Raw genomic sequence first — 25,941 nt, 5'->3', positions numbered from 1 at the left:
GTGACAAGGACCTCATGCAGGGCAAGTGTGGCCTTTTAATCTGTGGAGGGGTTTTACACAGGCAAAATGGCTATGATGATAGCAAGTCATGGCAGGAATTTGAGAGGAAGTTCAAACGTTGATCTATATTAGGAAGCAGTTATTTATACCTTCCTTACTGTAATGTTGTGAAACTGAATTACACACATTTGTTAAAGCAGACTTTTGTACACCACACTGGTATTCGCTTTTCTTTTCACAGGATTATCTTGATTCAATATTTGGTCTTAGCAACAATACGCAGCATTGTCTGAAGAGTCAATAATATCTTATCAGAAACAAAGAGAGAAGTCTGTGAGTTTAGTTAGTTATAAAACACTGAACACGGAGGAGGCTGTTGTAAAAACAAAGTAAGCTCACATTTTTCTTCCACATATCTTAAAAAAGGGGGAAAAATAATATTGGTTATTTCTCTTCGCTGCATGTTTCCAGCAGCTCACGCAGTTGAAGTCAAGTTAGTGTGGTCCGCTGCAGTCAGTCATGTCCGAACAGGCCACCAGTTGGTTTGAGAGGATAAGGCTTTCTGACAGCTGACCTTTGCAGCCAGGTCCACTACACCTTTGAGAAGTGAAAGTTGACCTATAGGCTGCAGTGATTTCCATTGCAATCCCAGAGAAATAATTAATTTCATCACAACGGGGACCCGGAGCCACTGGATGCCGTGCCTTTTTTAACCACACCAGCAGCAGGACAACAATGGCAGATACTCAGTTGAGAGACTGAAATTTATCAACTACTGTTAAATGCACTGTCAAGAAAGTGAGACAGACATTTGTAATTCCCAAAGGATGATTCTTAAGGATCACCATGACTTTGACCATTTGTATCAGCAGGTAGCGACAAAATAGACGTTAACGTTGCAGGATTTGTTGGGGGTGTTCACATTTGTGATTTTTAATGAAATACACACTTTGAAATAAACACTTTTGGATATTTTGCTATAAAATTCAGCACTTTCACTCCATTCCCCTGTAGGATCAACTGCAAAAACATGTTTGATCTCTCAGTGCTTCATCTAGCACCATCATTATTTTTTAATGTGTCTTACACGTTAGATTCATACTTTTGCACTGCGACCATGCTGCACTTCATGGTTAGCGCTACTTAGCAAAGATGAGCATGCAAACATGTTAAAGTATGTGAACCTTAGCATGTTAGCATGCTGATGTTAGCATTTTGGGTGTGCAAGTACATGTACATCCTCACCGAGCTGCATCTGTGGCTGTAAACCCTTAGTCTAGCATTTTCTACATGTACCGTATATATTTTTATTTTATGACCATATAAACCGCAGTAAAAACACATGCAGTTTAACAAACAGAAGAAAGGGTTGTGCAAAACAAATAGATGTATGCACACTACATGCATACAGTAGATTTACTGTACATACTGCCCGCTAACCTCAGAATGTTAAATAAAATCACAGTAAGAAAATCACAGTACACAATACACACTAAGTGCAGAAAATCAGTGACACACACGGATCAATAAGGATTAAAGGTGTTAGAAAAGACAGGAGCCAGGTTTTAGTTTAACCTTTTATTGGTGCTGCTACAACAAAAGTGAAGATATAACTCTATGAATGTCCCTCTGACCTTCTATAAGTCATTGCTTTAAGACATTTTAGGACCACCCAACAGCATTCAATGGGAACATTATAGTCCATTATATAGACCTGTGTCAACATTTGGGAATTTACGCCTTCGTAGTGTGGCCTCTGCACTTTACTCAACCTTTCCCTCTGCCCGCTGAATCGTAAAAGCTCTTCGAACTATTTCATGACAGAGCTTCTTTCTTTTGTTTCTGTACCTTGACACAACTGCAGGTTTTCTACATGCTGGAGATTTTAAAAAAATAAAAAAGAGAGGTGGTTTGATGAGCTGAGCTCTTGTTTTTTTGAGCAGGTTTCCTTCTCACGTCTTGCCAGATTTAACGCACGGCAAAACACAGCAACCCCGTCCGTGCCCTTGAGGATAAATGCATGTTCTACCTCACTACTCAGTAATGCAACCTACTTAATCACAAGTGCTCTTACGTTCCCTTTCTCTGAGCATACGACAAAGCACAACAGGATTTTACCCAAACCAACATTTTTTCCACACACCTGCATCATAAAGTAGAATTTTTTCCCTTTTGAAACGTTAGTTTATAGAAAAACCCACCAACAAAAAGACAACAAAGTTTGTTAGGCGACACGTTGTTAGAGGATTATTTCCTGGCACGGGCTTGCATTTCTTCTTGTGGGTGTTTGGTGAATGACAGTAAGCGGAGCACAACACAATGTGTTCCCTGATATGAACCGGGCTTTTTCCTGATTTTGGTCAAAAAGCTTGCAGCCCCATGCAGCCTCAAAGAGATGCTGGCATGGCTGTAGATTATTACTGCTGCTGGAGTGTTGAACAATTCGTTGCAGCAAAAGGCATCTGTGCAGGCTGCGGTGACACCAGCTCGAAAACGAATGATGGAAACGAGAACACAGACAATTAAAAAACAAACGTCAGGAAGTGCTGGTGCTGTCACGTCGCACCGAGCTCGAGTAAACAGACCCCTGGTTGTGGAAAAAACAGCTGAAAAAGACTGAGCAAACTAAAACAAAGCACCGAGCCCCCACTTGGCCAATTAGAGCGGGTCAATCTGACCACAAATTGCTCATTAGTGATCTTAGAGGAAGATCAAAGGGCACTAAGCATAAGGGAGGAACGCTATGTATCAGTAAGTCAAAGGAATGGAATGGGCTGGCACCGGGCCCAATGAGAGCCACTTAGCCCACATCGGTCAAGCGCGTCAAGTGTGTTGCTCTGTCAAACACAGAGCTGCCGTCAGGTCCACAGGCCCTGCTGTTGTAACAGATGACCTGTAGGCGGATTGCAACATTACCTCCCTCTGTATTTTACCTTTTCAGATCGGTTTTGATTGTCTGGATGTTAGTGAGTGTAGCGTTCAGCCCTGTGGCCTTTGTTTTGCTACTGAGTTGCAGGAATGCAAGAAGAAAGAGAGAGAGACAGAGAGAGAGAGAGAGAGAGACAGAGAGAGAGAGAGAGACTACCACTCTACCACAAGAAGAGGAGATGAGGCAACACGTCTCTGAGTCATCTCACTGCCGATTGAGCCGCTTGCAAGAACCACGGAGGTTTTCCCCCTCGGGGATCCACTACTGGTCTATACATCGACGTTGTGTCAGGAGAGATTCATGCTTTGGTGCTCATTTCAAGGTGGCATTTTAGCCATGAGTCAGTGATCCAGAAGACAGTATCGGATAATCTGATTTGTGTCTCAATCTTCAATCCTGCCTTTGTTTCACCAGTCCTATACAGTAGTTGATGTTTTGTTTTTGTTTTAAATCTGGATAGTAAGATATCTCTGGCTTCTAAAGCAAAAAGTTTGAAGCTTTTACTTTTTCTTTTTTTTTTTTAAATCAAGCTAAGAAAATCAATATGAATCAGTAAATAGGAAGTACCAGCTGGTTAGCTTGTTAGCTTGAAATAAAGACTGGAAACAGTGGAAGCAACTCAACTGTCTAAAGCTACTTTTTTTCTAGAACTACTTTAATGCAACACCCCCATCAGAAGTTGGTGTTATATGTTAATTATGTTACCACAGACTTTACTTATTAGGTTAATGTTGCTAGGTTAGTCTACATTAGCAAAAATGCTAACAGCTGCAGAGAAAATAAAACTTAAGAGCTACATAAATGTGGATTTATTTAAACTTTAAAGAATACGCCTGGCTGTAGTAGTTTAGCATGCAGACATGAGACCAGTATCGATCTTCTCATCAGACTCAAGAACAAATGTCCTCCGCCGCCCTGTCAGCTCGGACTAAAAATACAAAGGCTTCTTGAACCACTTTAAATCGAATTGTTGCATTTTCCTGAACCAGCCGTCCTCTAGATAACGTGGAGATACCTTCATGTGAGGCTGGACCATGTCAGAGCTTGCTGACATGTTCCCCAGGACACCATGACCAGACTCCTGTCTCCTAGTCGCTTTTCTTTCTGTGTGTGTGTGTGTGTGTGTGTGTGTGTGTGTTTTGGTGGGGGGCCTCCCTCCCTCTCCGTGCATCAGACCACACAGCTCAGCCCTGAGACCTGTCAAACACAGCTGGGACATCTCCCCCCTCTCTCTCTCCCCCTGACTCCGATCCTCTCCTCCTCCTCCCCCCTCCTCGCTCCCCAGACTCCAGCAGGAAGCTTTGATACAGCGGTGGTGAGCAGCAAGGGGAACATTTCCATTTTTATCTGCTCCAAAGACTTCAAGACCCTCCTCCTCCCTCTCTCCTCATCCCAAACTGCTTCTCATCAGCATAAAAGAATCTGCCATGTCCCTTATTCATTGTGCATGCTTCAGCTGCAGCGTAATGGATATAGACATGATCGAGGAGGGGAAAGAGCGCAGGTTTCTAAGACCGATCCACAGTGACTGTTTTTCCTTCCTTTGTTGCTTTTGAGGTGCAAGTTCAGCAAGAAGGACTCGCTGCGTTTTCTGCACTGGCTGTCACCGAGTGTGAGCGTCTGTCCTGTGCAATAAACGTCACGCAACATACAGTCAAAGTCTCCTCTGCCGAGCTACTGTCAGCTCTTGAACTTTTCATCGCGAAACACAAAAGCGAGGCAGTTGCTCAAAATAAATGTTTTGAAATGGGGGAGCGTTCAAGGCTGCCTTGTCACCTGATCGCTGCTTTTAAGTCTGCTTTGCACCCCGCGCTGTAGACAACAATAGGTGCGCCAATAAACGTTTTAATGTTTGCTCAGCTCCACTGTTGTTGAGACATCACTTCCATAGCTTCAGGGCCGGGATATTTCTCCACTCATAGGTCATAAATCATACTGTCCTGGGTGAGCTCACGGTGGATTAGAGCAACTTTTTTTTTTTATCACATATCAGTCTTGAGAAATTTACAGGTGTTGTCTCAAGTACCTCTTTACATCTACAACTTGCCTTGCTCATTGTAAATCTAGACAGAAATGGGGCCGTACCTATGATGTCTAAGAAAAACTATGCGCCTGAAACCGCAAAACTACTGGAGGGCCTTGAAATGATCAACTAAAGAACCACGTGAAATGGATTAAAAAGTCAGGTTGATCATTGTCTGTGTCCGCCGCTCTTCACAGAAGATAACTTATGCTGAGTGCTACGTTTTAAGGTGTTGACACAGGGATATATGAAGATAGTTCTGTGTGTGCAAGCCTTTCTAGGTAGCACGACATAGTGCGGTGCCAGATTTACAATGGAAACCGATGGTATGCAATGCTTGGTTAAAGATTAAACAGAGTAACATACTGTACGGGAAAAACAAATTACTCTTCAACTGCATACGTGCAGTATATTGGACACTGCAGATGAGTAAAAGAGACATTACTTATAACCAGTTAAATACAATAAATAGAAAAATAAATTTGAAAACCTTCTTCTGTATGACTCTACATGACCTGTTGCTAATCAGGGCACAGACAAAACTGTCGTGCATCGTCTTTAATTTGACTCATTTATCAGACGCACCACACCAGATACAGGTAAATTAAATTTAAATATGATTTAGATGAATTGTTTAATGAAAGGTCGTGTAAAACTCTTGCAATGAATTCATTTATGAGGTGGGTGAAACATTTAAAAAAGTAAATCTGCTTAGTAGCAGATTCAGACAGCTGACTTCTGTGTTTATAGACACAAACGCCATAAAGTGCAATAAATAATTAACCAAATGTTAGATACTACAACCTGTAGGATGTATCAGTAATGAACTGAAGGATTTGTTTCTGATCGTTTGATGAGGTATTTATGTTCAGCTATTTCTGGTATTAGTATAGCTGATAGGGTCGCTAACACAAAGCTGAAGCTGGTTAGCTTAGCATAGTGTAAATCCTGAAAATAGAGGGAAACTACTAACCTGGTTCTTCCTGAACATAAAAAAAACATTTACTTTACATACCAATATGGCTGTTTGTTTCAAAAAACTGATGAGTAGCAGTGAAGTGTTTGTTTCATGGGCAGCACAGCTAAGCTGCTGGCTGTAGCGTCATACTGTATGAAGTAGTCAACATATTTAGCATATTTCCCAGAATGTGGTCCTTTTCTTTTTAAGTTTGACAATATCTATATTCAATATATGGCGACAAGAACAAAAACAACGATAATGTCATCGCCATCGTCGCCATCAAGCTGAAAGTGTCGACATTTTCTGATCGTTTCCATTTTTCAAAACCTTTAGCAGTAAATCTGTCTCCTCTACTTCCAGAGCTGTTGTCGCCTGTCGTCTGTATCACAGGAGGTTTTGACAGCACTTGTCCACATAGAGAGTGCAGGATCTAATTAAAATAAATCAACAAAAAAAAAAAAAAAAAAGTCACATACTGCAGCTTTAAACCAACAAAATGAGTAGATTAAAGCTTCACTTCAGTCCAAACCCAGCTGGGTTTTTTTTATTTTTTATTTATTTTCTTGGCAATGAGTTGAAGGGGAATTTTGACATGTGGGCAATAAAATTAAATAAAACATGAGCAACCTTTAACAGGAGTGTTTGTTTTCCCACAGCCCATATCCTCTGGAAGCAGAGTGGGAATATTAAAGGGGACGAACAGAGCAGGAGAAAAAGCTGGAGCAGTGACTCAGTGGCACAGATAACGCACGGTGATCAGAGAGCGGCACCCATTTTTCCACCGTGGCTCTTCCCGCACTTGATAAAACTTGACAAAGCCCAGTAGACGGTGCACCCACCCCGTTACCCCACCCAAACCCCTCCCTCCCTCCCTCCATCTCCTCCTCCTCCTCCTCCTCCATCCCTCCCTCCCTCACCCGGACACGGGGAGAGAAGTTTGCCTGCGGCGCAGCGCACTCAACATTTGACTGTATTTCATTTAAGGAACAGCCTCCGGAGAAGCTTTCCAGGGACTGCTGAGGAATATCTCTCTGTTTCCATCACAAATAAAACAAAAACCACAGCCGTGCACCTCTGATTGATGTCGCCAAACTAGTGGGAAGCTCGGGTCAGTAGGACAGACTGCTGTCTGTCGGAGGGTTGTTTCATTCTGCTGCTGCGTCCTGGAGAAGAAGAAGAAGAAGAAGAAGAAGAAGAGCGCAGCGAAACAGAAACGAGGCGACGACAGCAACAAGAAGACGAAGAACACGACGACAGTCCCGAGTGAAAGTGACAAAGAGTCCGACTCAGAATGAATAACAACAAAATCGAGAAAGAAAACGATCAGAGCGAATTCACCAACCACGAAGAGGAGGTACGTATGAGCCGCCACCGGAGCGCAGCGCGGCGCGGCGCGGCGCGGCGCGGCGCACTACCTGCGCCTTTGGTTTTGTGACAGCAGGTCGCTGGAGCCCATGACCCACAACCACCACTAGATAAAGCGATTCACGCTGTAAGCAGCTGTTGGTGGGGGGAGAAAGAAAAGCGAGGGGATTAGCTGTAGAGTCCTTGTGATCTCGTTGTAGTTGTCCAGGTTGTCCTCCTTGTGTGGCATCTTCTGCGCTATAACCCAGTTTCCGCTTGTTAAATCTTGGCGTTGTCTTATATTAGATGTATGATGAAGACATTCGTGCCACTTTTTAACTCGGTGATGCACCTGCCGTGTGTTATTTCCTTCCATTCGTAAGCATCAAACCTTCTTGCTCATGCATGTCTGCATGTCTGTATCACAGTTCACTTCAAGCCTGTTTAAACAGTTTACGGAAAGGTACAACAAATACTGAACACAAAGCAGTGCCTGGTGATTGATGAATCACTAATAAGCACTTCCTGAGTTGCTCTAAAGCCAGGAGCGTATTGAAGATAATGATAAGTTACTTGACAGCAGTCTAAAGTGTTGCCAGCTCTGGATTACTGTACAGTGAAGCCAGACTTCACACAACAGCCGAAAAGCAAAAAGAAAGAAGACAAAACTTAAAAAAAAAGGGGGCTTGTGAGTTAGGGTGATTAGTTTTCACTGAAGCCGAGGGAGCAATCGAAGTTCAAACTGCTGCTGCAACATGTAGGCAATAACTCTGTGTCACACAGACCTTCTGCATTACAGTCAACCAAGAGTAGCCTCTCTACAAATAGGATTTGATTACGTCCAAACACGCCAGAATGTTAAAAACAATAAAAGAAAGTGAGGTAATCTATTGAGTTCCTCTCGAACGCGCTGGATAACAGCCCAGTTTCTTCTTCTTCTTCTTCTTCTTCTTCTTCTTCTTCTCCTCTGTAAACATTGCTCAATCTGGAAGCGTAATATCTCCTCTTTGGTAAATCTGTTTGTGGTCCTTGTACGGGGTAATTTTTCTTGGCACGGACACATCCCAGTTTAAACAACAGACGTGTTATTTCAACGTTCCACGCATCCGCAGCCAAGTGATGTAAGGAAGGTATATCAAATTATATCAGATATTTCTCTTGGAGCAATTAGATTAAAGCTCAGTCCGCCGTGCGTCCCTTTGTAACTGAATAGCCAAACATACTCCGGCTGATGTAATACCATATTTGGTCCACTGTTGAGGTTACTATGGATGCAGGGAGTTACTGCAGCAGCACACAGATGAGGTAAAAAAAAAAAAAAAAGACTTCTTGGAAATTTGCAGCGGAGAGTGTTTGTTTAAAAGCTGCTCTCACCTTGTGACCTTGTGCAAAGCAAGGTTGCATGCATAGTTTTCTGACGATCAATTAAGAACCAAATAGTTTCAGCACCACGTAGTTGATTCAGCGGGAGGACAGACAGCGCTTTATGATAACTGAAGTGAAGAAGAGCCCATACATTACCCAGAACAGCCTCTGATCACTTTGTGTTAAAGCTTCTCTGACACTAACTGGACAAAATAAATCATGTGCATAACATTTGAAACGGCAACAACTAACAGATTAAGAGAAATTAGAATGAGAATTTGTTTATTTTCAGGCTCAATTTGTTCGAAATAAATCTCCACAACGGCTGAAAGACATTTGAAATTGTCAAGGAGAGGGACTAGATGGGGCTCGTCTTTTGCCTCGTGTAAAAGGCAGACACAGAGACACAGAGAGTAATGGTCAGAGGAGTCTAATGGTTGTGGAAATGTTTGGAAGCCATCCAGACTGGCATGGACTTGCATTAACTCGGCTGAATTAACGTTAAGGTTAGACAGCACCACTTTGTCTTTGGTGTAATGATGTGTGTTGTATGCAGGGGAGCAGCAAGTTTCACTGTACCCTGAGCACACACAGACACACACACACACACACACACACACACACACACACACACAGACTTTTCCTGCCCTGATCTTCTGTGCAGAAACAATGACAAAGACACCCTGGTCCGAAGCACTAAATGTAAAATCCTTAACAACACTAGAGTAGCTATAAACCACCCTATGAAAGCCAAAGTTTAACAGCCTCACTGGTATGACTCTCACATGCTGAACAACAGCCGCACCCCCCCCGTCCCTCCCCCCCAGAAGTGTAGTATGTGACTCAGTGGATCACTGATTTGCACCAGTAAAGCACCGTGGCGAGCTTGGCTTCTCATGCCTGCTTCGCTGCTCAACCTCACACGCTATCGCCAGTGTCCACCAAAGCTTGACAATGCTTCATATTTATCTTCTGTGGACCAGTGCTCACCAAACATGGGCCTGTTGCAGACGTGGTATGCAGGTTTTCAGTCCCGGCAGCATCTAATCTTGTGAGCTGGTATGATAACCTTTTATTATCCGGTGTTCTGGATGCTTTCACATACTGTGGCACTCACCGGCTACTGATGTAGTCGAGGTGACACACTGTCTCTTACTCAGCGAAGACACATGTCGACCAGCTGTGGTTTCCAGACCTTGTATGGATAAGAGACGGGGAGAGGACGTCAGAGTAGATCAGATTTTCTAGGATTGCGAGTAGAGGATGGTTCTGAACTGATTTTTAAGACGCATTGTGAAGCACGGTCATAAAGAATAAAGAGGTAAAGAGGTGTTAGTCTTATCAGGTTGGCCTAAAATGCAACATGACAGGGTGGTTGCAGTGGAGGACCAAACCCAGTTAGCAAAAGCTTACTATCATATCAAGTGTCATGTACTTATTTAGGAGCCAAAATGATTAGTCGATTAACTGATTAGCTTCTTAGCTGTTTGCCAGAAAATGAATGAGCTACTTTTCTTTTGTGTATGACAGTAAAATTGAACATCTTTGGCTTATGGATCTGAAAAGACACGCTGGGCCTCGGGCCTTCTTCTCAATTTTATAGACATAACAGTTAATCAAGGATATTAATCAGCAGATGAATTATTAGTTGCAGTCTGAATTTAATTATTGATTAATCATTTTGGTCATTTATGAAGCAAAGACTGCCAAAGATTTGCTGCCATTGTGCTTCCAGGTTCTGTGATGTAAGGATATGCAGCTTTTCTTTGTTTCAAATCAATGTAAATTAAGTGTTTTTTGACACCTGATGAACTCTTCCACTGTTTTTGATGTTGTCCATAGTTGAACACAGCAGTTTCGTCCTTGTCATACATCTGTTGACTCCACTTTCTGGCTCACCATAAACGTGTAAGTGGATCTTTACAAGCACCCAAAGAGAAACAGACTATCACTCAAAGCAGAGTTCAGCAAATGTGGCGTATCTCCCTGGACTGTAATTGGATTGTGCATGGCCTGCTTTGGGCATCTACCGAGTCCTCTTCGAATAGCAGGTCATGTGGCCGGCGTGACCTTTTCCATGAGGAGATGCAACTGTGGAGGCTTCGCTGCTGGACGAGCATGCGGAAGCATAGGGGAGGCCACGGCGGTCTGTAGCCCAGTGGTTGCGGGCGTGTGTGTGGTCCGTACGTGCGCATGTATCTATGAAAAGGGCACACGGATATATTAACGCTCTGTGACATGAAACGTTACCAGAGGGGAGCTTAGAGGTTGGGATCGCCATGATAGGCCAAAAGGGACATAGAAAGAATCCAGTCAAAGACAATAGAGACTCTGATATACTCATGTATATGCTATCAAATAACTATACTACAATTCTACTGTGTGTAATGCTTCACAGAAACATTAAACACAGTAGAATGCTTCTGTACAGGCTGAGACAATTAGTAAAAGCCCGCCCCATCTACGCGTCTGATAGGTTGGAGTTTATTTATAAAAGTGTCAGGGGAATAGTAAGTTATCTTAGCCATTTGTCAGCTGTGTGACAAGAGGTATTTCAAAGTACAACAAGGCTCGGCGTCTGGAACGGCTGCTTGACTGACGTTAGAAGAAGAAAGGAAAAAAAGACAGTGGTAAAGAATTGTAGTTGGTATTTAAATAAATATGTCAGCAAAAGATTAGTATTGACCAAAAGTGAGGAGTGACATGTTGCTGCCTTCCTTAAACGGATGCTGTTGGTTTCATCTTTGCTAATGATCCACTACACAAGTGAAGGAAGCGTGAGCTTGTTCCTAGACAGCGTCAGCCATCTTATCCCGCTCTCTCATACTGTATTTATGTGCATGTTCTGTCACCTCCGCTTAATATTGCTTACACACAAGCTATAATTATCCTCCGTACAGTGTCTCATCGTGCGCTCCTTTTATATTTGCTGCAACTTTTTCAGTCAATAATTTTGTTACTTGTGTCGTTTCTTTTCTCTAACCCCCCCTTCCCCTCGCCCATTCTCCTTCCCCTGTTCCCTGCCTCCACCTATATCTCCCTTCCTCTGTTTCCTTTTCTTTTCCTCCTTTCCTTCCTATGTACCACCCTTTTGATCCTTCTCTCTGTTTATCTTGTTCTTTCACCGTTTCCTCCCTCGTTCCCTCCCTCTCTCCTGGTACTGCTCATAATGTGCTGTTCTTCTTCTCCTCTTTCCTACCCCTCCCCTCGTTTTGTATTCAACCCCCTCTCTCTTGCCCCCTTTCTAATCTCAGTAGACAAAGTCCTTATGTCTTATCGTCCTGCATGTTGAAAGCATGACCCTAAGATCTCTGAACAGGACTGTTTATGGTCATTGGTAGAACTCGACAGAATGGTAACAGGGAGAAACGTGTCTGTCTGAACATCCCACGATGTGCCAGCAGTCTTTTGGCTGCCTGGATAAATTCAGCTTAGAAAAAGTGAGACCAAATTTGAAGCTAGAAAAGTCTGTAGACAGGCCTCGAATGTTCAGCTCCGTCATTAGCTGTAATGTTATGTGTTACCAAATGTAGGAGATCAGATCTTCTTCCACTATGTAGTGACTGGCTTGGAGTGGAAATGGTTTGTTATTGAACCCGTTAGTCAACAGTTCAACAGAAAATCAATGGCTTACTGTTTGGATAATCATCTTCTCGGTCATTATCCAAGTAAAAATGGCAAACATTTACTACAAGTGGGTATCTCTGAGCTCAGCTGCACACTGAGTCTCAATCACACCAACCCTCCATGTGAAGATACATTTTGAAGCATATTTCTACTAAATAATATTAGTAGAGTATTGTACAAAGATTGTATCTTTGATTGTCACATTTCTAGATGTAAATAATTATTACTTTCTGTCATAGATTAGGCATCCTGAACATTCAAAACCATCTAGCAACCTGGATTTAGGGTATGTGAAATGGAGAAGCTGTTTTTCCTCAAAAAACATTTAGTTGGTCAAGATTTAAGAGCCAAGTTCACTGAGCAGCAGGCACCCTGATGCGCTATAACATAATGTAACAGTAGCACTTCTAGCAGTGGCTGCTGTAAACTATTGGTCATACCAAACCAATAAAGGATGTAGCTGCAAATCCTCTGGGTGCATTCAAATGGGGAGAATGAGGAGAATAATTGTATTATTTATATAGTCAGCCTTTTATTCATATTGCTTTTAAATGTATCTTGAGTCTTGCTTCAAAGAGAAACCAGATATTAGCCCACCCTGAAAATGAACCACAGTACATGCTATTGTAAGATGATAACATGGGTTTTGGAAGATACTAGACATCATCACTAAAAACAAATGACTAATAGATAAACCAAATTTGGGACTGTTATTGTTATACTCAAGGAAACAGCTGTATTATTACACCCATTAGAAAGAAGTTTAGATTTCTTCATGGAGACACGAAGGATGATAAGTATCCCCTGTTGTGTTTTTTCCACTGGCACCAGACACCTTAGCTCTCTGCCCACCCACCCTCAAAACCAAACGGTTTGAGGTGTCCAACTTGGGCCACTGGCAACAAAGGAAGGGAGGACAGGCAGACATGGACTTGGCCGATTAGTTCACGTTAATGAGCTCTTAGGAATGTTAAGTCCATTCATCAGAACTCATCAGATAAGAGGAAGGACGAAGCAAGCTAACTAGTATGAACATTTTAATGAACTCTAAGCTGACAGCCAGGGAGTCAAACCGATGGGTAGCTGACAATCTGCAAAGGGGACACTTTTCTCTTCCGCACGTCATCCGAGTAACCTTAAGGCCTTTTTGTTGATGTCAGAAATGGATAATAAGAGAGAAAGAGCATTGATCTCCAGGTTAGATTGAGGGTAGCTGTAACTGAGAGAGGAAGAAAGTACTTATGGAACAAGAGAGGGAAGAAAACAGGGAAGTGGTGCTCACTTGTTTTTCCTAGGTCGTTTGTTTTAAATGTCTTTTAAAGGTTAACCTGTTGGAACATTTACAGACCTGTTCTGAGCTGTGATTGTTGGTCAGGGAGTACGAGAGAAGAAGAAAATCTCCTCTTAGTGCCCAGTCGTGATGTTTGGAGCGCACTCAACCTCACAGTTGAACCCTGACCCGCACGAAAACCTGAGCTTAACCTGCCACCCCTGACCCTGAATGTGAAACTTGACCTGTCGAACCCCGGTGATTAACAGACAGACGGAGTCATCCATTTATGGTTGTTTGACACCTCTCGGGCCTGCAGTCTCTCACTCTTCACATTCCCTGACATGGAACGTGAAGAGGGGGGGAAAAAAAATGTGGGGATGATGGAGAGCGATGGCAACACAGAGCAGTGACAACTCAGATAGCAACGGAGTGGGGGAGTCTTGTCAAACAGTTTTTAATAACGCAGTACTCAACTGATGCAAGAAAATTCAACTTGCCCTGAGCTCACCCGGGCTTATGGGTAGGCTTTGATTTTAGCGCGGTCACAGCGAACGGAGATTTGAAAGCAACTGGTGTGGGAGTGCAATGAAAGATTTCTTCAGAACTTTTTTTTGATTTCATATGCACATAACGGCAGCGTTGTTGCAGGCACAGGTGCTACAATAGGCCACTGTGCCATCTCTGCAGAGATGCCGGGGTTGCGGCTGCCACATGTGGCTGTTGAACGCACAAAGACAGGGAAGGAGAAAGAAGCGTGTATATAAGCTCATATCACGCCAAGGTTGTGTCCTTCATTTCAGCTGGAATGAAAAAAGTGCTCAGTTAAACTCAGAGCTGTAACAGTCACACAGTGTGGTGGATGATAACAAGGCATTTCAGGCAATAGGTGTTGCATATTCTTCTAAGTCTTAAATTATGTGAATGCATAGCTAGATCATTTAATTAGAGTACTGAGTAAGTTATTCTTCCAGCTATTAAGCATTTGTGGTGTCACTTATGGTTTTGTTAAAGCTTCGTGACATTTGATTGCGAAAAAAACTATTTGTCGTAAGTTTGGCTTCTTACTTTCGAGGCCTAAATGAGCTTTTCTTCCATTACGTGACATTCCAGAAAAAACATTCAGTAGTCAATGTTTTTCACACCAGATGTTTTTGCTCAGCACTGAATATATCATCCTTTGTTATGGTGCTCTTTAATCTGGCTCATTGAAAGGTTAATTTTGGTTTATTACAACTAATTTTTCAAGGTTTGGCCATCAATCTTATTAGTAGGATTGTTGCCATAGGACTAATTCATCTTGAAGCATAGCAAGAAGTCAGATGTAGAGAGAAACACAAGCAGTCGGAGGATCAGACAGGTTTAGAGCAAACTCCCAGGCATCGGCCAACCTTGGCGTGCTGAACTTGTTGTTGACGGATTATTGCACATTCTGGTGTGCTTGCTTGTTGTTTTACTACCAAATAAAGTGTTTTAATAACGCTACTGTACGTTGTTCCCGTGGGATTTTGACCAGGTGAGATTAAGACTTGAGTGACTGAGAGAATGATAAAGATGAATCAAGGATGAGCGCTATCACAACAGAAACAATGACCAATAAAGTTTTGATTAACCACAGGTGTCCTTTAAGATAGCACCTCACTTAACTTTGTTGTGAGCTCTCGCCCCTCCTTCTCCAGCCTTAGGGTGGCACCAGCGAACCTATAAGGTGCCTCGGTAGAATATGAGCAGGGTGATGACCTTATCTGGGCCTTGTGGAGTCAGGGATCTCTGATTAGAGGTGCATTGATCCCATGGGACTTGCTGCAGAAGTGGCCTTAATAAGATCTGATGTTTTTGGCCTGGGGCTCCACGCTCTGCTCTGCTTGGCTAAGGCGTTGCCAGGGAACTGCACTGGTACGCCGGCTCTGAAGTGCTCAGCTGGCTTGTGGTAGGTAGGGACTGCTGTTTTTGATAGAAGCCTCTGTGCACGTTGGTGCGTGAGCGCGCCATAAATGGTCAATGATTCAAAGGTCTGTATGAGGCCACTCAACGCTATGGAAATGTAGGTATGTGAGTCACAAGGAACCAATAAAACAATGCCCCTAAAACCCAATAAAAACTGGCAGAAGGTTTATCTTGCACGAATCTGCAGAGTCTGCTCAACTCTTGCCTTGACCTTCAGTTTAGTTTACTATATCCTGAAACTTTGATGTCTCACTTTACTTTGGTAGTATCGCGATTATAAGTCTCTGCCTTTTCAAGCTTGTCTCAAAGCAACATAAATAAACACTGATACTCTAATCAGCAGCAGATGTCTGCAGGGGAGAGCTGTTGACACATTTGCCTGTGAATCATCTCGTATCCAGCGTGTGCAGTCAGCTCCGCACCGGACGCACGGTGAAACGATCATATATCACAACAGCTGACGTCAGGAAGTCTTAAGAATGGGGCTCAGCGCGACCAAAAAAAATGTCCTATTGTTCCCAACGTGTAGAGGATTTCCTGTTGTGCAATTGTCTGGACTTGTGCAGCATGTCGAGCTCCCAAGTGTCTATTAGTCTCCTGACTTAAGATAGGAGTTAAATCAAAGATGGGATCTCAGATAACTTGGCAGGAGAACGTTAGATGACTAAGATTTTCTTAATGCTGTGCGCCAGTCTCCTGTTTAAGGTGAAGTTTGAGACGCTGCTGCAGTCTGCATGATTGCTTTGTAAAACCACTCTACGTTACAGGTAATATATTTTATTTATAGCTATTAAGTCTTAAGTAATTTACTTAAGGTTGAATTATAAATATGCCGTCTAAACAGCAGAGACTCATTGAGGCGTCCAACATCGGATCCTTTGCCTGTGATGTTTTTTCTTTTTGTGGTCATGTGCAGCTTCAACAAGCAAATGTGCACTGAAACAGCAAAACCACTCGCTAATAGAGATTTCAAACGTAAAGCCTCGGTGTCTCTCTCGTGACTCGCCCGTCTACTCTTCAAACATTGTTTTGGTTTTTTATTAGTTTCGGCAGCGTTGTCTTTTTTTTCTTTTTTTTTGTTTTATCAGGCTGCAAACCTGTCAGTGATTGCCCTTGCCCGTGTTTGATTGATCTGACTCTTTGTTCCCATGTAACTTTATATAAAGAGACCCTCAATAGAGTTTATTTAAACTGATCTGGCTGAGACAGAGCCCAGTGACGGCCCTGCAGGGTTCAGCTCAGTTCAGATAAGATAAGAGTGAAGGTGAGAAAGTCGCCGAGGTGAGATTTCTCTTTTTTTTTTTTTTTTTTTTTAACACTGGATGGCCGGTTTGGCACTTGCCAGCTATCGCTCCCCCAGTTGCTAAGCTCCTTTGTTTGTGTGTTGCTCTGCCTTTGGCATCGGTGGTGCGTGTCAAGTTACATGTGGGAATGAGGTGTAGTGTTAGTTCAGCAGTTCCTTTGTCTCCTAAGTTGTGAACCCACCACCTACTTTATCTGGGGACTCTGAATCTACTCTATGTAGATGCATACCTATGGTTTCCCTCTAAATTCAGCCTCAAACTGAATCTAATAATTGAATAAATAATTAAATTACACATCCAAATCCACTATGGACGAGTAGGGTGGAGCTGTTGGAGGTCAGTTTGATGTCTATTGTTTTATGTCGGTGTCTGCTGTGCTCTTCAGCAATTATTTTATTTAGTTAGGTGATAATTGTAGGTAGGAGGTGTTAGGTTCTAGTGATCAAATAATTTAGCTGATCTATCTGATCAGTTACTTTAAGTTTAGAGTTGTTGTGGTGACGCCGTTGCTTGTGCAAAGGTTTGTTTGTTTTTTTTCCCCAACAACTCTTCCTTGGAGACGTCCTCATCCTTTATGAAGAACATGTAAATGTAAAATGACATATTACAAACAGAATTTTTCCAGTTCGCGTCCAAAGTGTAACCAGATCTGTGTGCGTGTGTTGTGGCAGAGACTTGCAGCACCTGTGTTTCTCAGTGCTGTTATGTCTGTGTTTACTAAATGTCACCACTGGTGCTTATGCTGTGTATGTTGAAAGAGCGGCTGCTGTTCACACAAGCCTTTATAAATATGCTATGCAGGCTGTGGATTGTGTAATTTAAGGAGTGACACTGCAAGAGACGTGACGGCTCCAATTGATAACTTCTGCACGTTTGCTTGGTGGAACCTTTGCCACTTACAGGAATAAAAGCAGGAATTGTGAAAAGATATCACACATACATTTTTGCATAGATTAAACACAGCGCCATGTGCTAACTAGAGAGTTTTAGATGTGCTGATTGAACGGTTAGTTATGTCACACTTCAATGACGGGTCCAGTGCACTCCATTTGAGTCCACAGTAAATCTGTAGCCTGCTCCACGGGACATTTTCCCCATATTTTCCAAATAGTTCAAGTTTATCACTTTTCTGGCAGCTGCACAGATGAACTTTTTCTGTTTAACTCACTAATATCTACTTTTTACACGTCTCCCAGTTCAAGGTGTTGGCTCTCCATTGTGTTTTTAAGTAGTAAATTCACTAAAACTGTAAGGCTTACAGCCTAAAATTTCACACAGCTAGTGCTATCCCACAATCATTTTTCTCTCTATCAACACATAACTAAATCACCTTCTTGCCTGAAATTATTCCTCCCCCCCTTGTGTTTTTTTCCACTTTCTCTGACTTTGCATTTACCACAACAAGTGCATTTTCCTTCAGTCTAGCTTAGCTCACATATACATTGTAATGCCTCAGAAATGAAAGCTCAAGTTGCGAGTTGAAAAGTTCAAATGTAACACAGGGGCTAGAGCTCCGAGGGAGGATTGCCATAAAACACAGCAGGCCGTAGATTTCACAGGAGAGCAAAACGCACCAACTGTGGAAAGGTATGATAGGGTGAGAGTGTGTGTTTGCTGAGCTGAGCTGACACCGCTATCAGTATTTGAAAAGTCTATGTATTGTAGCGTAGGGCCAACCCAAGGAACTGTTTAACTCATGTTCAGCGTCTTTTTTCCTCATAACCTCATCTGTTACTGTCAGGTATGCAAGGTGCCTATTTATAACTAGTGCAGGTTAATGAAAAATACATGATCTCTTTCTTGTCTTCCTCAGGTCCGAACACTATTTGTCAGTGGGCTACCACTGGATATTAAGCCGCGGGAGCTCTATCTCCTGTTCAGACCATTTAAGGTATGTTTGTATGTTTTAAATGGATGGGCTGTAGCTATTATTAGCAGCTTTCTTTCCAGCAGTCAATGGGACCTCCATTAATGGTGATGAAATAAACGCCAACGAAAACTCTCCCTCCAGTGTCTGTATTCGTAAAGCTAAAGGTTCAGTGTCATCTAAACAGTCTCATGAAAAAAAGGTTTTACTGCTATGAAAAGCTAAAGCAAAGAGAACTTAGCTCACGTGAACAGACGATTCTGCACCGCTGCATGTTTAGACCTTTGCCCAGCTTTAATGTTCCTTTACTGGTGCAGCAGAGAAGTTAAAGCGAGTAGTAGAACAATTGCTATGCATCTAATTCCTCACTTAGGTAATGCATGGGGTATGTACTCTCAGTGGTTTGTGTTGAAAGCGCTACGTCTCGATTAATCGGGTAAGACACAACAATCCAGCCCATAGGTCTTCAACTGCAGTGCATATTTATATTTTAATATAAATGATGCGTTTTCTGGGCATGAAATTAAAGGTTTTGTCTTGTTTGAGAGGAACTTTCTCACATTTTTGACACTTTCTGTCTTACAGGGCTATGAAGGCTCCCTGATAAAACTCACCTCAAAACAGGTATGCTATACGACACACAGGGCGCTGCATTTCTACACAAAGACACTAATGAATGAAGCCATCCGTCAGCCTGTTACTGTTTATATTACTCAATCTCTTGCTCATCAACACCTACGATTTTTTTTGTCTCTCCTTTGTCCGACTTTTTTTTCCCTCTTGGTGTTATCGGCTTGTTGACGGTGACGGATTATCACCTTTTGTCAGGAAGTACCTGGAAAAGGAAAAATAAGTTTACTTGAGGGGGGGAGGGAAGGGGGAACAAAGTGTTGCACCAACTTGCCTTTGACAGTCAGATAGTATGCTTGTAGTCGCAGACAGTCTACTCCGGTGGGATGTGCGGGGATGGGAAGGAAGACAGGAGAAAAAATTCTGAGGTGTCGAAGCAAGCGTTTTGACAAGAGCAGTACTGATGGTTGAGTTTTGCCTCCAGGGGCGCGGGACTGAAAATGAGCTCAGCTGGCAGGTGTCCACATCCAGAGTTAAGCAATTTAGCTTCTGTCAGTGTACTTACTACCACATCACACTGTTTCCCATAAAGACATGACATTCTCATTAGAGGGGTTTAGGGCGATTTAGATCGAATGTGCTGAGCGTAATACCTGAAAAACGAAGAACAAAGGAAAGCTTTTTCTTCTGGTAGAGAAATCTCACTGCATGGTTTGGGATTTTCCCTTAGTAGCATGCTGGTAAAAGCTTTCACAAGGCAGCACATGTTTCATATTTCAATACATTTACGCCCAGTTCAACGTCAAGTAATGGTTGTTGGCACTAAAGCTGTCTTTATGATGATTCCCTTCATTTACAAAACCTCCAAAAATATTCAGTTTAAAAAGCTTTATAACCTCGTTATATTAAATAATTAGCTCTAGTGTGGCTGCTCTACAGTTTAGTTTGAGGTTACACTGGCCTTCACTTCCTGATGTCTTTGTTTTGCCTGTTTAATGAATATGTGAGACACTAAGTAACTCTCTCTGTGCACTTTGGCCCGTTTTTGCAGCCGCTATAGTTTTATAAATTCCACCCTTTACTCATCAGCTGATGCTTATTCAGTTAGTTTTCCCAAAGTGCTGTGCAACATTGTTTAGTGCAATTCTTCTCCCAACTAATGGCAATGACAATGGCAACTTAAATCAATTGATCTCCCTTTCCTTTCACAGCCTTCTCCATATATAGCAAGAGCCAGATCTCAGACCCTTTCTATTTATATTCCTGCTACACTTCCTCCTCCTGACGTCTTCACTTAGTCTTTCCTCTTTTTTTTCCTTTCCTCCCTCCTTCTCTTCACTCTCCTTGTGCAAAATTCCCATAACCCTAGACTGCTTTTCCAGATCACACGCAGCAGTTCGGCCCAGTGGGAGCAACATGTTTAGAGATTTCAGTTTCTCCTCACCCCCACCTTCTCCCAACATCCTCACACACACACACACACACATCTGCTGAAAAACAACAACTGTGTGTTCTTTGTTCAAATCTGACAACCAAAACCAGCATCCTCGTGTTGATTGTTGTTCTGTTTTTCTCCTGCCTTTGCTCACTCACCTTTACAACTGCAGCACCAAGCGCCGCTGACATAGGTGTGAACAAGAATACATTGAATTGTTTTCCTCTTGTGCTTGTTGGAGAAAGACTTAACAACTATTTCTACCTTTTGCCTCTTTGATTTCAGTCTCACCTTTAACCCGTTCATTCTCATTCTCAAAACCCCCATTTGTCTTCTTTGTTTTTCTTTCTCTATCTCGTCTCCTTTTTCAGCCTCCCCACACCCCCTCTACGCTCTCCCTCTCTTTGCCTCTCTCGCACTCACTCGTTCGTGCACTTTCTCGCTCTCACATTGCCCGTATTTGGGCAAAGGGGAGCTGAATGATGAACTCTCCCTGTACAAAGTAAGCGTCTAGCCTCCGTGTCTCTCCATCCCTTTCGTTCTGTGTCGCCACGATTTTATAAACAGGGCAAGAGGCAGAGAAGGAGGGGGGTGGGTATGATGCAAAATAAAAAAAAGAAAGAATATATATATATATATAAAATAGAGCATGTCTGTGTCACTCAGACAGAAATGCCGACTCAGTTTTCTGCCCTAAACCATGTTTTTTTTTCTTTTGTTCTGTCTTCTTGTCTCCCCAGCCAGTGGGGTTTGTCAGCTTTGACAGTCGATCAGAGGCGGAGGCTGCTAAGAATGCCTTGAATGTAAGTGTCATGCCCTCTCTGTGCTCCTCTCAAGCACCAGCTCAGCGCTAGTATATCTTGTGATGACTGTAAATTGCATATTTCTGCTTTCTATGCACATACATTTAATATGGGCGAAATCCAGACAACCCTGCTTCTTCTATTAAAATGCAAAAAAAAAAAAAAAAAAAAAGACAAAAATAAAAATGTAGACAAGATGAACGAGGATGTTTTAATGTTTCTGTTTGGCTTTTTTCTTTAAGCTTTGCAGTGGCTCCTGCAAGGTCAGAGGGAAAATTAGCTCTTCTTCTACATATAAATAGAACTTATTGATCCAGGGTTTAATTTTAATCTTATTTCAGAACGTAGCTCAGTAGAAAGCCTTGATGAGGCAGACTCACAGGGTTTTTATTGAAAGAAAAAAATAGCCTGTAATGAACACCCGCTCTCACACAGCTTTATTTTCCCATCGTTCTCACTTTTATTTATTTATTTTTAGATCTACCCCACCCCTTCAATCGCTGCTTAAGGTTTTGTTTATTTCTTTGTCACAGAAAAAGATCAGTTTTATCATCCATCTAAAGTGGGACCGTGACAACGAGAGCAGAATCTGTCAACTTTCAGATGTCGAGATATTGGTGCGCATCAAAGGCAGAGCAGAAGAGTTGAAGAAAGGAGAAAAATTATCATCTTATTATGAGCCTACAATAGTCAGACTGTTTCCACAGAATCGCTCAGTGGGGCTGAGAATTGAGGAGTGCTCTTGTTTTTCGGGGAAAGCTACGTCCCGGGGGTCATATGGAGATAAGCCAGATTTTGCAAACATCTATCTGCATATTGAAATATGGGAAAGGCAGAAACTGTCGGAAAGAGGAGATCTCTCTCCCGTCTTGATGGTGCTGTTGTATTTCCTCTGAACTGTGAGCACATATAGCCGCCTCTTAAAACTTGTTTTAATAGTGTTGCAAAAATCAACAACAACAACAAAAAAAAAAACACATTTCAACCCAGAGACTCCACACAGTTCGAGCTGAGATGTGCTCGGGCCTCATTATATCCATGTACCTTCTTATGCTTCTCCCTCCTTGACTGGCAGAAGCTCCAAGTGCATTGAGCCAAGGCAATCCTAGTTAATACCCTCCCCTTCATGAGAAGAGTCATCCCTTGCTTGTTTCAGCTCAGCTTTGCCCGAGCCTGCAGGGACGAGTCGAGAAACCCATCCTCCCTGCCTCTCGCTCTTCTGCTGTAGAGAACTTTACTCTTGATTGCTATTCTTCTCCGTTGATATGACCTCTCGTGCTTTTCTGCGTCAATCAAATGAGGTTAATTAGAGGGAGGTTAAGGTCGCTGGTGAAATTCTTCCCTGCCCTGTTGCTTCCAAGCACAGCAAACAGCAGCTTTGTTTCTTTTGGATGAAGAAGACCTTTTGTTTATGTCCTCATATTTCCTCAGGCAAAAATAATTGAGAAGAACAATAATTTGGACTACTGCAAATGTGAAGTTGTTTGATGTAGATCTAAAGAGAAAAGCAACCTTTACTTGGCTTATTCAGAGGAATGGTATGACTTTTAGTCCTGGTTTCTCAACAATTTGCCTGAATTCTTTTGGCTCACTTGAAGCGGTGATGCTTTCTGTACGTGGCTGCAAATGGGGGATTAGATGTCACGGTATTAAATTACAGTTACCGAGTTCAGGAGGGAGCATAGCGGGGGCATTGTGGCTTCCCTGTGCCTGTGGTGTGAATGACATCGCGCACTAGCCAGGTTTGTGTCATCGGGTTCTGATTTTCAGTTGCGAGTGTCACACGACCCAGAATAACACTGTAATCCACAGTGAGCCATTTACAGCAAGCTTGAAGGTCTAAGCAACAGAAAATTTCCCTTCGACGCCAAAGTTTTCTGTCATGAAACACTGACAGATAAAAGTGACGATGCCGTATATCGGCCAGATCTAAAACACACTATTTAGAGCCACTTGTCATTTTAAACCTACGTTTTTTTGTTTTTTTTTTACAAAACAAGATGTGTACTAAAATTTCTTTCTCATATAAGGGGGTCCGGTTTGACCCAGAGATCCCCCAGACCCTGCGGCTGGAGTTCGCCAAGGCCAACACCAAGATGGCCAAGAACAAGCTGGTTGGCACCCCCAACCCTCCTCCCTCCCAGCAGAGCCCTGGGCCACAGTTCATTAGCAGAGACCCATGTGAGTACTCCGACCGGTCGACCGTTCAACTGTTCGTCTCCGAGCTGGTCTTCCTTCGTGTCTGTCTGCGTGGCTGCTGCATTTAGACATCAATTGTCCGTTGTTTGGGGTGGCTGGACAGCTGTTTCCCTGTAGGATATCTTTCAAAATGAATAGATGAGCATTTGTGTTTAGGCTGTGTCTTTACGTGAAAACACAGACTTTGCTTCTTATGACTGAACAGTAATATTGTTGTTCTTTGGTAAAACCTTGTACTCGTGCAACGCGGTGATGATATTTCTCTCAGTAGAATGATGCTGCACATCAGTTGCTGCGTTGTTTTGCTTTCAAGGGTTAATTTGATTAGAGCTCTCCCATTTCAAAACACATGCCCCCTGTTAGATTAATGATTCATAAATGGTATCCTCACGACTAATCATTGGTTTGATAATTTGGACTTGAGGCCTTTAAGTGAGTACCAGGTGCAGAAGGAATTTACAGCTCTCTACCCTTTCCCCCTTTTTAGTTAAAATGTTTTCCAGTGGTTTAAAGATTCTGCAAGAATCAGCCATTGATGGTTGAACATAAGCCAGCTGTGGTTGTACATTCTTTCTGAATGATCAAACTGCTCTTATCTTGGATCTTTTTTTTTTTACCAGAGAAAGGGTGTGTACTCGCGGCCCCAGTGGAAAATGGAAGGAAACGATTAATGAATCCATGACGTAATCACCAGGAGAGAAATTGCTGTCATTTCCTGATAACAGATGCTTAAATCAGCCTTTTTTTTTGTGATCGTGATTTGATAAACAGTTACCAGGAGACACAGAGAGCACAGGGAAAATATTGCTGGGATAATTTGTTGTTTGTGATTTTTGCGTTAAGTGTTCACCCACTCTGTACCACTCTGCACCGTCACCTATGTCTTCACTCATGCACTATTTTCTCTTTTTTTTTTTTTTCCACAGTTACTTTACACTCGACTCAGTGAGCAAATCAATATCTGAGATAGTTTCCTTTCATTTTCTCCTTCACTGATATTGTGAGAGCACAGCTGGCCGTTCTGTTCGCCGCAGCTTCACCTGAGAAGATTTTCATTTTCACACAGCGTCAATGCAGTTGACAATGACGAAGGTGCTACTGTAGATTCAGCATCAAAATCTGTAGTAATTCTGAAGACGAGAGGTTTTTCATAGCAGATAAAAGGAAAGAAGCAGAAAAAAAAGCAGTTTCCAGTTGTTCTAGATCTGGAAATTACATTTAAATATAATGCTATATACTTCGTTTTCACGTGGATTGACGAGAGAAACGACTTTTAGGCTATTTTCTCCGATTTGCTAATGTGTTTTTTGTTCAGGCGTTTTTGGCTGCGGTTGCTTTGCTAAATGCAATTAAAGATAGGACGGTGATGCTAATGCTAGCCTGTATGCTAATAGCATCTAGGGTGAGCTTCCCTGCAGTAAACACAGGGTATGTGGTGGTTGTAAATAGATTTGTTTTGTGTGTGTAAATCAAAACTCTTACTTAACTTAGTTGGTTAGTAGCCTCCTGGTCTACTTTTCCGTAACATTAGCTCTAAGTAGAGTTGGTAGTAAGCTAGTTGCTTTTTTTGGAGGATGCGTTTTGCTAACGGTCAGTTAATTTAGAGAAATGAAGGAGAAGGAAACTACTTCCGATGATTTAAACTCACCTGTAGTGCACCTCCACAACCACTACCACCACCGTCACCTCCACCCTGTCTCTCTAGCCACCCACCCATCCACTGGCCGCTCTCCTCACTCCACTCCTCCTCTTCTTCTTTCCACAGATGAGCTCACAGTGCCTGCTCTCTATCCCAGCAGCCCAGACGTGTGGGCGTCATACCCGCTGTACCCGGCGGAGCTGTCGCCGGCCCTCCCACCCGCTTTCACCTACCCCTCCTCGCTCCACGCTCAGGTAAACCTGCACACCCACTTCCCCGACTCCCCCCACCTCTGCCACCTCTGCCCTTTCACCTCCTCCCGAGCCCATTTCACACACGGCCGTCACCGTCTGCTCCATCCACAGATCCACCTCAGAGCACACACCACCCAGTCGCTCTCTCATTGGCAAATTTACAGAAGAACAAAAATTAAATCACATATATATATTTTAAAATGTGTTTGACATGTTTCTAAACTCAGTTCTGCTGAATGGTTATTGGTGAATTTAACGTAATTCAGTGATATCTATGGAAACAGGATCACTTTACAATAATATAACTAAATCACAAACCATCATTTCTGAAATATTGGTTAGTCCTGTTCACCTACAATGACTGTGCACGAAAGCAGAAAATCTATCAGGAATTTGAGTTAATT

General features: G+C 42.6%; 1 protein-coding gene across 4 annotated transcripts in view; it reads left to right on the top strand.

Moving 5' to 3' along the window:
• Positions 1-6,652: 6,652 nt before the first annotated feature.
• Positions 6,653-25,941, top strand: part of LOC113157309 (RNA-binding protein with multiple splicing-like) — a 30,463-nt gene continuing 11,174 nt past the window's right edge. The window contains exons 1-6 of one of the 4 annotated variants that reach the window (XM_026352728.1): positions 6,658-7,267; positions 18,584-18,661; positions 19,223-19,261; positions 21,383-21,445; positions 23,476-23,626; positions 25,410-25,537. In XM_026352728.1, coding sequence (XP_026208513.1) covers positions 7,205-7,267; positions 18,584-18,661; positions 19,223-19,261; positions 21,383-21,445; positions 23,476-23,626; positions 25,410-25,537 — 522 coding nt within the window. In that variant the 5' untranslated portion in view covers positions 6,658-7,204. Of the gene's footprint in view, positions 7,268-18,583; positions 18,662-19,222; positions 19,262-21,382; positions 21,446-23,475; positions 23,627-25,409; positions 25,538-25,941 lie in introns of all 4 variants that reach the window. The other 3 variants (XM_026352727.1, XR_003298443.1, XR_003298442.1) reach the window with 3 other exon arrangements.

This window comes from Anabas testudineus, chromosome 18 (assembly GCF_900324465.2).
Source record: "Anabas testudineus chromosome 18, fAnaTes1.2, whole genome shotgun sequence".
Taxonomy (NCBI): Eukaryota; Metazoa; Chordata; class Actinopteri; order Anabantiformes; family Anabantidae; genus Anabas; species Anabas testudineus.
This window is presented reverse-complemented; position numbering and strand designations above follow the sequence as displayed.